This window comes from Electrona antarctica (genome assembly GCF_951216825.1).
Source record: "Electrona antarctica genome assembly, chromosome: 18".
NCBI classification, from domain to species: domain Eukaryota; kingdom Metazoa; phylum Chordata; class Actinopteri; order Myctophiformes; family Myctophidae; genus Electrona; species Electrona antarctica.
Window position 1 is genome coordinate 15795681 of NC_136799.1, and position 13123 is coordinate 15808803.

The 13123-nt window shown below is 38.5% G+C and overlaps 1 protein-coding gene across 3 annotated transcripts in view; it reads left to right on the plus strand.

The window, feature by feature from the left end:
• Positions 1-11130, plus strand: part of klc1a (kinesin light chain 1a) — a 54460-nt gene extending 43330 nt beyond the window's left edge. For 2 of the 3 annotated variants that reach the window (XM_079527344.1, XM_079527345.1), the window contains exons 14-16: positions 3589-3719; positions 6255-6321; positions 7542-11130. In XM_079527344.1, coding sequence (XP_079383470.1) covers positions 3589-3719; positions 6255-6321; positions 7542-7607 — 264 coding nt within the window. In that variant the 3' untranslated portion in view covers positions 7608-11130. The remainder of the gene's footprint in view (positions 1-3588; positions 3720-6254; positions 6322-7541) is intronic. The other variant, XM_079527346.1, reaches the window with a different exon arrangement.
• Positions 11131-13123: the final 1993 nt, after the last annotated feature.

Below are 13123 nucleotides of genomic sequence, written 5' to 3' on the forward strand. Positions count from 1 at the left end.
TCTCTCTACATTCTGGGGTGGAATCCATCTCTCTGTTTAGTCAATACTGTAGAGTTTAAAACATTAACAACAATAGCTAGGTATTGGTGACTCATAGGAGGGGGCAGGTGTGGAACCTTCTGTAAATATACACTTATTCATCTGCATGATGAGCACAGTTGTGTTGTCTTTGTTTAGGAACTAATGCAACACTCTGTACTCCACTCCAAGTTTTGCAAATTATGTCATGAATAAATACAAAAAAAATAATGTCAACAGCGATGTGATGTCATGCTCGAGTGGGCACACCCATGATGACAGACTCTATGCGTCACAAATTCCAAACCTAGCTTGAATGCTTGAATTTCCACTGTGTAGCTAGGCTGTATCTTACTACAGTGGTTGGTTTGTGTTTGTTTTGACTATGTTGTCAGATTAAGTTGCAACGCAGAAAACGTTTCAGCCAATTATTTGCCAATTAGGACTGTAAGAAAAACAGATCAATGTTGATTGTTGCAATTTCTTAAGAGCTGTTGCAATTTTTCATAAACAGAATCATGTTTCAGACAACTTCCTAAACGGTGTGGGCTGAACTTAGGGACAAATATTTAGCTTTGCTTAAATTTAAACAATGGCAAACATTGGCCTCATTTACATTCCTCAAACATCAATTATCTGACCCTTTACAGTTTTAACCTTGACAAAGAAATTATGTAGAAATTACTGTCTATTTGGACCTCTATAAGTGTTGATATTTTAACGATCTGAATAAAAAAAAATTGGCAGCTTAATTTATGTCTGTCATTTTCACACAAACCTACAGTCTATGGAAATGTGACATCCGGCCAAATTACTGACTCCACTGCATAGAGCCTGGTCATCTCTTGTACATGAATGTATATAGACGTAATAAGGTCATACGGAGCGATAGGCCTTGCCCCGTGCATATCTGTTGGAAATCTTAATGGCTTATACTCTTTCTCTCTTCATGGCTCCGTACTAATCGGCTCAGTGTCTGTGTGTGTGTTTCTGTGCATCTAACGGTTTTGTCTTTCTTAACTTCTAATAAAAACATAACCCTTTGCTCACCCACATGTCAGCCTCTGTCCTCTTTATGTGTCGCTCCCTCTCTTTTTCTCTGTGTTCTTACCCGATGTCCTCTCTGAACATTAGAGCCCGACTGATTCCTGACTTTTGGATTCAATGCTGATTTTAGAGAGTCCTTGACCACTGATTAGTGATTACCCATGCTTTGACTGATATTTTGTCAAAGTTAGATTTTCAGATTAATTTGATTTGATTAAAGTTTCTATTTCAGAACATTTAACTTTTTAGCAAACCAGAAAATAAAAACACTTAACAAGTAATGTTTATTTTTATTTTTAATTTAACTACCATAGAGCACTGAAGTATGACATCACTGCTTCTAGAGGGAACTATCCTTAGGGTCACAAGGTTATATTTTCTATTGGAATTCCAATAGGCAAGTAGATTATGTCTGAACTGTTCCAAAAATAATCAAATCACCCTGGCGATTTGACTCATTATGGATATGACGGACTGTGAATTAGTAAGTAAGTAGTAAGATTTTTTTTCCCTCCAAACACGAATGTTATCAAATTTAACTCGGTATCATAAACGACACGTCTCATACCTGACAAAATCGCCGGGGTGATTTGTTTCTTTTTGGAAAACCGTTCTTACATGACGCAATCAAAGAATAACTAGACTTTGACCCAGGGGTAGTGGGAGTGATGTCAGGACTTCAGTATTCTATTCAGAAATGTTCAGAAATAGCCTATCTACAGGCTCAACGCACATCGTGAGCCTGTAGAGCATCTATTTTGGAAAATCAGTGAAAATATTCATCCTACATGATAGTACATGCCCAAAATGGGGATTTAATTTGGACACAGGGTGCATAATTGCTGATATTGATGTTGTCAAAAAAAAGTCAAATAATGGTCAAAGCGGTAGATCAGTCTGGCTCTACTGACCATGTTGTGGTGGTCAAAGAAGAGCAGATGGTCTTCAAGGTCAGGCCTAATTTATACTTCATAATAGGATGTGTCAATCGCTGAAAAGATTTTCAAGTAAAAGAAATGTGAAAATATTATTTTCAGTGAGTGACACAGGGGTATGGTGAAGAATAAATTAAGCTGTAGATTGATGTTGATTGACATTGTCACACGTTTTTCTCCTATTCTTCAGACTTCGACAATGACATATTTATAAAATAGCATTATGACCCAAGAAAGACATTTACACTACTTAGAATATGGACCAATGAGTTTAATAGCAGGATTTTATGGCCTTTTTTCTTCCCAAACTATTTCTAAATTTCTGCCCTGAGCTCAGAATTGTTTTAATATTTGAAGATGAATAATGACATCAGATGTAAACACCACCTTGCTGCGTTCCACATTTCTAAACTATTTTGGATGGCAAAGACCCATGGCTAGACCTTCTGTCAGAACATTCTATAGATGTTACGTGAGTGCGTGTGACACCAATCTACACGTTAAAAGTCCATACTGTTAACTCTTTTCTCTGGGTCCCTGGACCCCACTTTAAGAACCAGTGACATGATAGAGTATGAGAATTATTCTGTGAATCACATTGGTTTTAATCACATCACATACAATTAGTCTTATTAGGACCACTGTTCTTTCCACGAGATGGAACTCTCCAGTCAACATGGAATCTGTGATCATTACTAATTATTTTTAAGCCTTGGTGTCAATTGGTGCAATTGTGTTCTTATGTATAATAAGATAATGAACTCCCCACTGATGTTAGGACAGCAGAGTCACTGCCCATATTTCGCCGCAGGTTGAAAACCCACCTCTTCAGGAAACACTACCCTTCCTCTCTGCCTGACCTACTTGTTGTTAACTAGTTGTACGAACGCTTGTTTTCTATTGTTGTATTGTTTATTGGATCTTGTTTAGTCGATACACTTAATTGTTTTAGCTCATGCTCATTTGATTTAGCTATTTTGTCTCATCTGGTTAAGGAAATAGGTAGCTGATATATTGCACTTTTACCTTAGCGCTAGGTATACTCTTGGTTGCTTGTTTTTGCAGAAAATGCACTAAAGACTTCTGGTGATTAGTAGTTTTTGTTCCCTACCTATGTTGAATACACTTATTGTAAGTCGCTTTGGATAAAAGCGTCTGCTAAAAGCGTCTGCTAAATGACTGTAATGTAATATGTACAAATGAAACTGTTCTAGAAGTACAGTATATTGATGCACGGTAGTTTAATGTGCAAATGACGTATAGCTGCATTTTAGCATCATGCATGCATGTGAGAATGTGCACTCTTGAGTTTATACAAGGTTTTCTTTACATGCGTGTGTGTGCGTGCGTGCGTGCGCACTCTACAATGAAAAGCAAGGTGGTGCATTTAATCTGATCTGAGGTGTAAATGATTTGAGGGTGTATGCGTATACAATCGTGTATACTTGTGTACCGGTATGTGTGTTGTGTGAGTGTATATAAATTATTTGTGTACGTATATTTGAGTGTGTGTTCCTACAACATACCGTATACTGTATTTACGTGTGTGTCGGTGTGTTTGTATAACCCTGTGGCATCTCCCTATCAGGATGGCTCTGGCTCACTGAAGAGGAGTGGTTCGTTCAGTAAACTCCGCGCCTCCATCCGACGCAGTAGTGAGAAGCTGGTCCGCAAGCTGAAGGGAGGTTCCTCACGAGACAATGAGCCTAAGAACCCTGGGTAACTATCCCCCTAGACACCTGACTGAACTCGTACTATGCACTGGAGGCCCAAACGGGGGTGAGGGGTACCTCTTCTTCTCCTCCTACCCACTGTGGTTGGTGTACTACTAACCCCCCCCATAAAGAGGGATGGCTCTACTTTGCTGGTGGTGATGTGGTGTAATTCTGGAGCTGTTTTGCACATGAGATGAACAAGGGATCTGTAACGGGCACATATACAGTATATGGGCTGTTTTCCATTGCATTATTCTACAGAACTGTACCCATACTGGCACAACATGGTACGGTTTTCTTTTGTCCCCCATTTTGAATGGCTCAAAGTGGGGATTGGTAGCAGTGTATTTTGGCAATTTTCCATTGCATAGAACCGACTTGACTAGTTATTTTTCTACTGCAGAGGGTAGCTTTTTGAGTGGTGCAACCACTCCAAGGAACAGCAATGTCCCTATGTCCATCCCTATGTCTGTATGTCCAGATGTTTAGAGTACCAACAGGGGGAGCTGTTGCACCACTCACTTCAGACAGGTCTGATTTTTACTTTATTTTAAAATAACAGTCTGCATAATTAAGAATTTCACCTCAATTTGACCTTGTATCTGTGTCGACGATAGATTGATTGATTGGTCGATTGGTTTAGGTTTACAGGTTCCAACCCTCTGCGTATGAGAGTACTAAACAATGCTAAAGTTAACTGCCAATGCTGTCTAGAAACGTTATCTAATTCACCTGTACAGTTAAATTGTACAGTTAAATTAATTCACCTGTACCGTTAGTGTCTGATAACATTTTAGGTGGGAAATTGGCCATGCAGTTGCTCAATATTGATTCATTTCACATTTGCATCTAGTTCAAAAGTTAGTTCACAGTATTCAGGAGCTTCCATGCAGTTTCGGGGGGGAATACAACATCAGTACACAATCAAGCTATTGACCAATCTCTCTGCTCTGCAGAGCTTTCACATCACCTTTTGGTACCTCCTCAGATTGCTTGGAACCTTGACGGAGGTGATTCCAAAAAAGTACCAGGTACTTTTTGCCTATAATGTAAATAAAAATAATGTTGAGTCAAGTTGAGGCGGAACCATGCAGTGGGAAAGCGTCATTAAAGGTGTGATGTGCGACGGGTCCTCAACGTATACTGTATGAGACGTGGTCAGTTTCATAATGTGCTGGCAAATTATGAATCTGCAGGATCACCAAACCTGTTCAGTATTCCAATGGAAAACCAAAGGGTGCTAATTGTGTACCATGGTACAGATGCAATGGAAAACCTCAGTTATACTCAAATACTTCACTCACAAACACATGCTGTGGCTGGTGATGTGTTGGAAGTTTTATTTTTTACTAATGTCTGCTTGTGAAATGCCTTTCTGCTTTTTGGCCTGTGGAACTTTTTATTTTATGTTTGGTTTTAACCACTAATAGTGAAGCCTATTTATTACTCTTATGGCTTTAGACTATTTATTTCACTTTTGGAATTTTGGAATAAGGTTCATTTTTTTACTTTTAATTTTATTATTTTCTATTTCTTTGTGAATTTTATTTGAGAGAAAAGAATGTCTGCATGGCTGCTGTTTTTTTATTTCAAACTCTATGCCGTGTTGGAGCTTTTATTTCTGAATAAAACTCTTAAGTGAACTGTTCACTTGCATGCCTCATCTGTGTGCTCACTCATTACCCTCTCCTCTGCTGCTCGCCCTGTTGCTGTTTTAAGATGATAATGATGATCTCATTCTATCATCATCATTCACAAGGGAACGCGAAGTGTTAAATTGTACTGTCAAAAAATGTCCATCCCAATGAGCCAGTCTTCAGTGTGATGATGTTCATCAAAGTGAAGAGAAAATAACAAAAGTCTACCACTGAAGTCAGATATTTTAATGTTCTATTCAGCACATTTTTCCTTCATTGCATATTGTTTTGAAACAAGTCGATCATTCTGCTTCAGCTGAAGATTTTGATCCTTGTCTATACATACTATTTTAACAAACTAGAAGTTACAACAGCAGCATTGAACTGAATGATTAAATGACTTGTAGGGATGGATTATTTTTGTTTGCTTTTCAGGTACTGGTACGAGTTTGTTTTCCAATGCCTAGGTCCATATTAGAACTATTAGAATTGAATCTCACTAGCATTTGGTGATGCAGATAAAATAGTTGTTATTTTGTGAGCTTGGAAATACGTAAAGGGTACCACTTACAAATGGACGGTGAGTGTTTCCTATTCAGCCAGGATAAGGACAATAGTTTCAAAGCATGTTTAACTATTCTACATGGATAACAGTGCTACCTGGTGGCGGTCAAAAATAACCTACAGTATATAATGAGTTTCATTTACAGTCATTAACAAACACACATTCTATCACTCTTGAACTAAAAAATAAACACATCCCATCTTCTTTATACCTGAGCTGTGAACCCTCATATGACCTTTCACCTTGGACTACATGCCCCTTCAACCATCATCTCTGACCCCTTCCCCCTCACCCCTGGCCCTTACTGACATCTTGCATGTGACTGTTCTGGGTGCAGCATGAAGCGGGCCAGGTCACTGGGGGTTCTAAACATGGCGGACAAGGCTGCAGGGGACCAATACCAAGTAAGGAGCCCAAATGTCAGAAATATCTTTACAAGACCTGGGTCAAATATTAGACGTTAATTAACCACATGAACCCTGACTCCGCAATAGGCTCTGTAGTCCTAGGTTCCTGTTCAGTGTGTCAGGCTTATTTGATTGGCTTGACAGCAGATTTGAACCAGAAACGCATATTATGACACTTTAATTTGTGCTTCTGTTTCAAATCTGTCGCCGAGCCAATCAAACGAATCTATGGGGAAATTATATGCCATCTTCTGGAAACCCAGGAATACAGTTATGAATAGAGCCTATTTTGTGGCGAACATTTCCTGAAATCGTGCAAAGTTTGTCGATAGGCTGGACTCTGGTCAACAAAGTATAGGGTTTAATGGTTCAGAAACAATTGGTGTGTTGCTTTCACTGGCCTTCATCAGGAAGGTGTTTATACTTGTGGATTTATACACATGTATATATAGTATATAGGCAATTTGTAGCTAGAACGCTCATTGTCACTATAGTTTGTTGGTGGCAGGTGGGTGAGCTTGCCAAATATTACTGGAGAGTTAAAACAACTAGAAATCAATTTAGTGTATTTTAATTTTAATTGCTCAGCACTCCAAGTGATAAACCCCACCGATCTCCTTTCACAGGCAGTAATTAAAAAATAAAGAAATGTATAAAACATTGTTTGACCCAAGTCTGCCTTATACCATCTGTACTATGTCCCCTCTCTCTTCTTTCTTTTGTCATTCTGTCTTTCTTTGGAGTCTGTATCCTTTGTCCTCGTGGTTAGGATTGTGCAAGCAGCAATTTGAAACCTTACTAATGACACAAGTGATAACATCACTCAGTGTGACTCACAGACTAACATGTTTTCCATTGTTTGAACTAATCAACACCGTAATATTTAAGTGTTGTTGAATGGGGGATTTAAAATACAAATACATTATGGACAACCAAGAAACATTTGAAGTGTTTGGGCATTTTTGTTCTTTAGAGGAGACAGAATACAATAACTAAATACAGGGTGTAGTTTTGTTTTTAGTTATATTTGTCTTGTGGATGTGATTAGCTGTCATTTATGGACCTTTTGCACCTGCATATGACCAAAAAAAAACTTGATTTCCCTATTTTATTCTTTCTATGAATCTTATTTGCGTATGTTTATTTTCATCTACATTATACTATTCATCGGAACTGAAAATTCTGAAGCTCATATTTGTTCATTTATATTATTCCAGGAACGAAATAATCGTCTGAGAATGAGTCGTGACCTGAGTGCCAGTCATACTGACCTGGCGCATTGAAGGTGTTGACCTGAAACCTGCGGAGGGCCGAGATGTTGTCTCCTAGTTGATGGTGATAATGGCATCATCTGTCCAGGCTTCTGATCCTGTCATCTCCTCTACCATGGACTGTACAAAGCTGATATTTGTGAATGCTTCACCTCCCTATGCCGACACAACCACACCTAAACCATTCAATACCAACTGCGCACTGTACAGCACGTAGAGATTTAATGATTTTATTGCACTTTTAAAAGGCATACTTTTTGCTGGTTCCCATTGAGGTTGTTTTATTGTGGTGTTTTGTTTTTTCCAACCCTCACTTTTTTAAATCACTAAAGTGGAACATGAGAGCTTAAATAATATGAAAAAGATAGTAGAATAAGTGTATTTCGTATGTGCATGCACTGTATATGTGATTGTAATACTGTAGTGTAGGCCATGTGAGTCTATTGTGTTTAAGTGTAGTTTTGAGACATTTGCCCATGTTGACCTTTGTAGACTGATACTATGTCACTTGAATGAAGTAGGTGGGTATTAGAATTCCATCCTATCCTATCTTGCTTTCCTTTACGTCCAGAATGTGTCTCATGTGTTCATTGAAGAGCTAGGTTTTGATGTATGATATTTCATGTTTACATTTGGGTTTTAAATTATGTTTTGCTTTTCTTTTGCTGCTTCCAGGATCTTTTGTATCTTGCCATCAAAGGCCTTGAAAAGGGTAGTTCTGTTTCCCTAAAAATATAGATATACTTATCCTTATGAAGTAATGTGGCAAAGTCATTAAATTGACATGTGAAGTCAACTGCAACTTTCTCAGCATTGGCACCATGGCTCTAGCCAGTGAGGCAATTTATTTGACACTGACTGCAAAGTTCAGCCTATATTCAACAAAACTGCTATTACAATCAATTGCTGTTTACCTTAATCATAGGATAAATAATTACAACGCTGTTTTGCCATTTACTTGTATATTGCATGACAAGACTACACTTTAAAAAGTAAAGTCACTATGCTTTCAATTATGAATACTTTTTAGAGTAGAGAACTATTTAAGACCATTTTCCACAGACATTTAAAACTCAGGTCTATAATGGTATTCCATAGAGTATGCTTTAACCAAAATAAGATGATGCTTTTTTTGAAGTTTATCATAATTTTGATGAATGCCTTAGACTCAGAGAATGCCTTCAGTCAGACCAAAATGTTGCCTATATTAAAACTAGAATTTGGTTTTAATGATGACCGGTGTTTCCGTAATCCCAGGAAATATCTTTTTATTATGCTTGGTACAGAGTTGACTGAACTAATAGCTGGTCAACTAATGCCAGCTTTCCTGTGTACATGCCATCCTAATTTGTGGTTAATTTTTCCAGTTTCATTACAATTCAAGATTTGAAATACTATATGATATTTACTCTTAACATGGCATTTGATGTTGAAGTAAAACTTGCTATTGAATCTTACAGGTTGATAGCTCTCTTACACAACAGACATATTATAGAGGACATAATCTGTACAGAAATGTTGGACGCTAAGATGATAATTATGTTTGGATTCTTAAAATGAGACCCTCTATTTTCTGACAATATCTGCCAGTGATCGATGCACAGCACCCAACCACAACACCACTAAATGAAGTTAGTGTGATTGTTGATTGACTGAGTAGAGAATCCTCTTAGCTTTGGGTGTAGTGTCACTTAAAATGTATTTGATTGTTTGTTTTTAATTTAATGAAGGTTTGTTTGCCAAGCAAGTATGCTCTTCCTCAGCAACACCCTGTTTTACAGTGTACATTCGTACAATTTCAGTACACACATACTCCAAGCAGCTTCACTGAAGCAATTGAAACGAGTATCCATTGGACCCCATCCCTCACTAGTCGCATAGATCTGGACACTGTCACTGGTAGGAAACATGGAACAACAATCCATGAGGGATTTGCACTGGAAATTCTCAAATAATTCTGTATTTACTTTAACATTTTATATCGATTGCTCAAAAACAAATATGACTAATGCAAATAACTGCATTGTTTTATTTTGAATAGGTAGCTCAGTTGTCGTTGAATGGACATTTTTTTTGTTATATATTTTGGTAGGGGATTACGTTGAAATTATTTGCAGCGTGCAATAAGCTTTTGTCTGATGCTACCCTATGTTGCAAACACCCATATTGTGTATTAGTTGAAGTTGTACATTTTTATAAATTAAGCAAATGTAATCTTAGCATACGGTCCCATGTACATATAGCCGTTATGTTCTTAGTGATGATTTCAATGTATCTACTCATATGATGCTCTGTGTATTTGTACTGTTTGTCATTATAGGTCAAAGTTGGGAATGTTGAAAGCTCTCATTTGACTGTTGATCAGTCTTTTAGTCAACCTGCTCTTTTTCACAGTTTTGTCTTACTGTAATGCTTAATTTATACACCGTCATATGATGAAGTATGAATCAGGCTTAATGCTCCACAAAGTTATGTATCGCATAGGGTTGAAAACTAACGATTTGTCCACTGGCCACATTTACCTGTTTTACGCCTGCAATAACCTCCCATTACAACACTTATCCTGTGAGCACACAGCTGACTTCATCCACTGTATTTTCAAGTAGACCAGTAGTGTCTCCAAAAGATGTCTACTTCGAATAGTAAGCAAACTTGGTAATAAATGTCAACAGAAGGTGGCCAGTGGCTGGTGTTAATTTCTCACCCTGGAAATAACTTATAAGGCACATAAATAAAGGTAGTCTAACATTGGATTACTGAGGGATGCTCTGCAAACATCCATTTTAACCACTTAAACCCTTTATACTTTGTTAACCGAGGTCCCCCAGGGGTCTACGGTACCTTCCTTTCTGTCCTCTACAGTCTACAGTACACTAAGTATCCTTTCCAAAATTATCCAAACGGCAAGCTCACAACGTGTTGTAAGCTTGTAGATTCTTCGGCTAATGTTGGCACCAGAACAGGGACGATAGGGTTAATGTGGTTAATACCAGCCTGATACTCTTAATCACAAGAAGGAAAAAAAATCAACTGGAAATATTGTAATGTCTTCATAACCTGTTGGAGATCTGGTTTTAAAATAAATGCTATTTTTGAGTGATAACTATGAAGTGAATGTAAATGTATTGATGAAGCACAGACAGAATTTGTATTTTAGTACACTTTATTCCCTGATCCTATAGGGCTGGAGAGAAGATTGAATTTCTATAATCATGTAAATGTAACACTTTCACTGCTTGTCCAGTTTTAATTGGTGAAATGCAGCAGTTTCTCTAGTGGTTTTCCATCTTGTTTTGCTTGGACTGAAACACATTACCTACCCAACTGGTATACCACAAATATACCACCACTGCCCACCAAAATTTAAACACAAATGGTCTGACAACTATACCGTTCCTATTCTTCTGTACATGAAGTGAAGATAATTAAACAATATTAAAGAAAACTAAAAACCTGAGGTGTTACCAAAAGCTGTTTTGCAATTTGTACAAGTTGGTTTCAAAGTCTATGAATTCAATAAAATGGATGACATTAACAGTTACTCTTTTCTTTTATTGCAGCTTTTTTAGATTATTTTGTGTGTGTAATAGTTATACCCCCACTTAACTTCATTCTGTAAACCAAACACATTACACTTTTTTATTTAGATAAAGCCCCACAGAAGGGTTAAAGTTGTAATCTGACCTTCAACTGTCAATGAGTTCAATGATTCAATCAAGTAAATCAATTCAAAATCTATTTTTATTGCAATGAGACAACAATCAGATGTACAAAGAAAGGCACTTTTCTGACATTACTGAAATTTTCGACACTGAGCAGTTAACAGGCAAATTTGACTGAAAACACTGAAATAATGGGGGTGCGCACTCTGCACTGGTACGGTGCAGCGAACACTGCAGGAGGGTTAATACTAAATAAAATGAAGATCATAAATGTGACTGTACAGTTGCGCCACTAACCTACCTTTCTAGCTGCTTATCCGAGGTTGCGTGCACCTGGGTGATGGCAGACTGCTGGGCGAGCACTGGCGCTTTGGCATGGGGGGGGGTCACCGGGTCAGATCTAGCCTGGATCCAGCTGATAATCAGGCTAGGTCAGATCTACATATGGAATGAATTCTGTACTGGCCATATATGGAGCATGTCTTGACTAGTGTACAGGCCAGGGTTTGATGAGGTCAGATCAACATATGGAATGTCAGAACAGGAAGGGCGGGTGGGGAAGGATCGACATGGAATGTCAGAACTCAGAACAGATCGAGCAAGCCTTTTCCCTTGAAGTGAACTGTTGAGCGAGCCTTTTCCTTTGAAGAGAACTCAGAACAGGTCAGCTCCATATATGGAGATCTAAGGGTTTGAGGTCAGATGTAGAGTTGCTGGCTGGCTCCAGGTTATCCAGGGTTAGATGAGGTCAGTGTCGTCGTGATCTTCATATATGGAGATGGCCATATATGGTGGCATGGCGTGTTACGGATTATACTAGGATTATACTAGGGTCAGTCCACCCTAGGTGGACACGCACTGACCTTTTGCACCTTAATCCCATGTATAACGCACTGACTTTTTTTGTTTTTCTATTGTTGCTCTTGTTGTGTTGTTATTGCTCTTTTTTCTCTAAGCACCTTAACGTCCATATATCATGCACAGTATAAGTATAACATGCACAGTATACATACATTGCTGCTATGCTCAGGCACCTTAGTTGGTTTTTTTATTATCTCAGGTACTTTGTAAATATGTAGATTCTGTTGATCTCTTGTTTTGATCTCCTTCCCACTTGCCCCCCACCCCTCTTCTTCTCCCCCCCTCTTCTTTCTATGGAAATTAACGTTGCGATGGGAACGATGTACAAAAACGAATTTCACCCACTTCTTTACCTTGTAAACCTGTGATGTGACAATAAAACTGATTCTGATTCTGATTCTGATTCTGATTCTGTTACGAGGCGTGACCATATGGAGGCTAGACTAACACGGACATACAGGTTTTCATAGTAAATGCGTACAGTTTGGTAACTTGTACCCTGCCCTTTTTTTCTTCTTTCCAATTATTTGGAATTATTTGAAAAAAGATCCGAGTTGGCTTTGTTCGAGGCTTAGTTAAAGGCATAGAGTATGTTAAAGGTCTTTCTGAAACGTCTATGGGAAAAATGAATGGAAAGTCACCCTGGCCAAGACCTACGCTGAAAAGACTATCAGCGGAAGTGGCGGAAGTGTTGCGTGTAAGATAACTACGTCACGCGGTGCGGCTGTGTTTACTAGTCCCCACCCAATGATCATTTCAGCGGGAATACATTTTCGGGAACACAACGCTGCGATTGGTCAAAAAACGTTAACTTCCGGGGGGGGGTTACACGGCGGAAGTCCTGCCTTAGATAGCTTATTTGTCCTAGGTTGTGACCAGGCTCTTCTTTTTCGCAGTTAAGTGAGCCTGGGACCGAGGCTAATGGAAAGTTATCTTCCGTTCTGAAAGGGGGCGGTACTGCTACGCTCTTGGTTCCCAGTCATTTGGCGAGAGTCTTGTCAATCA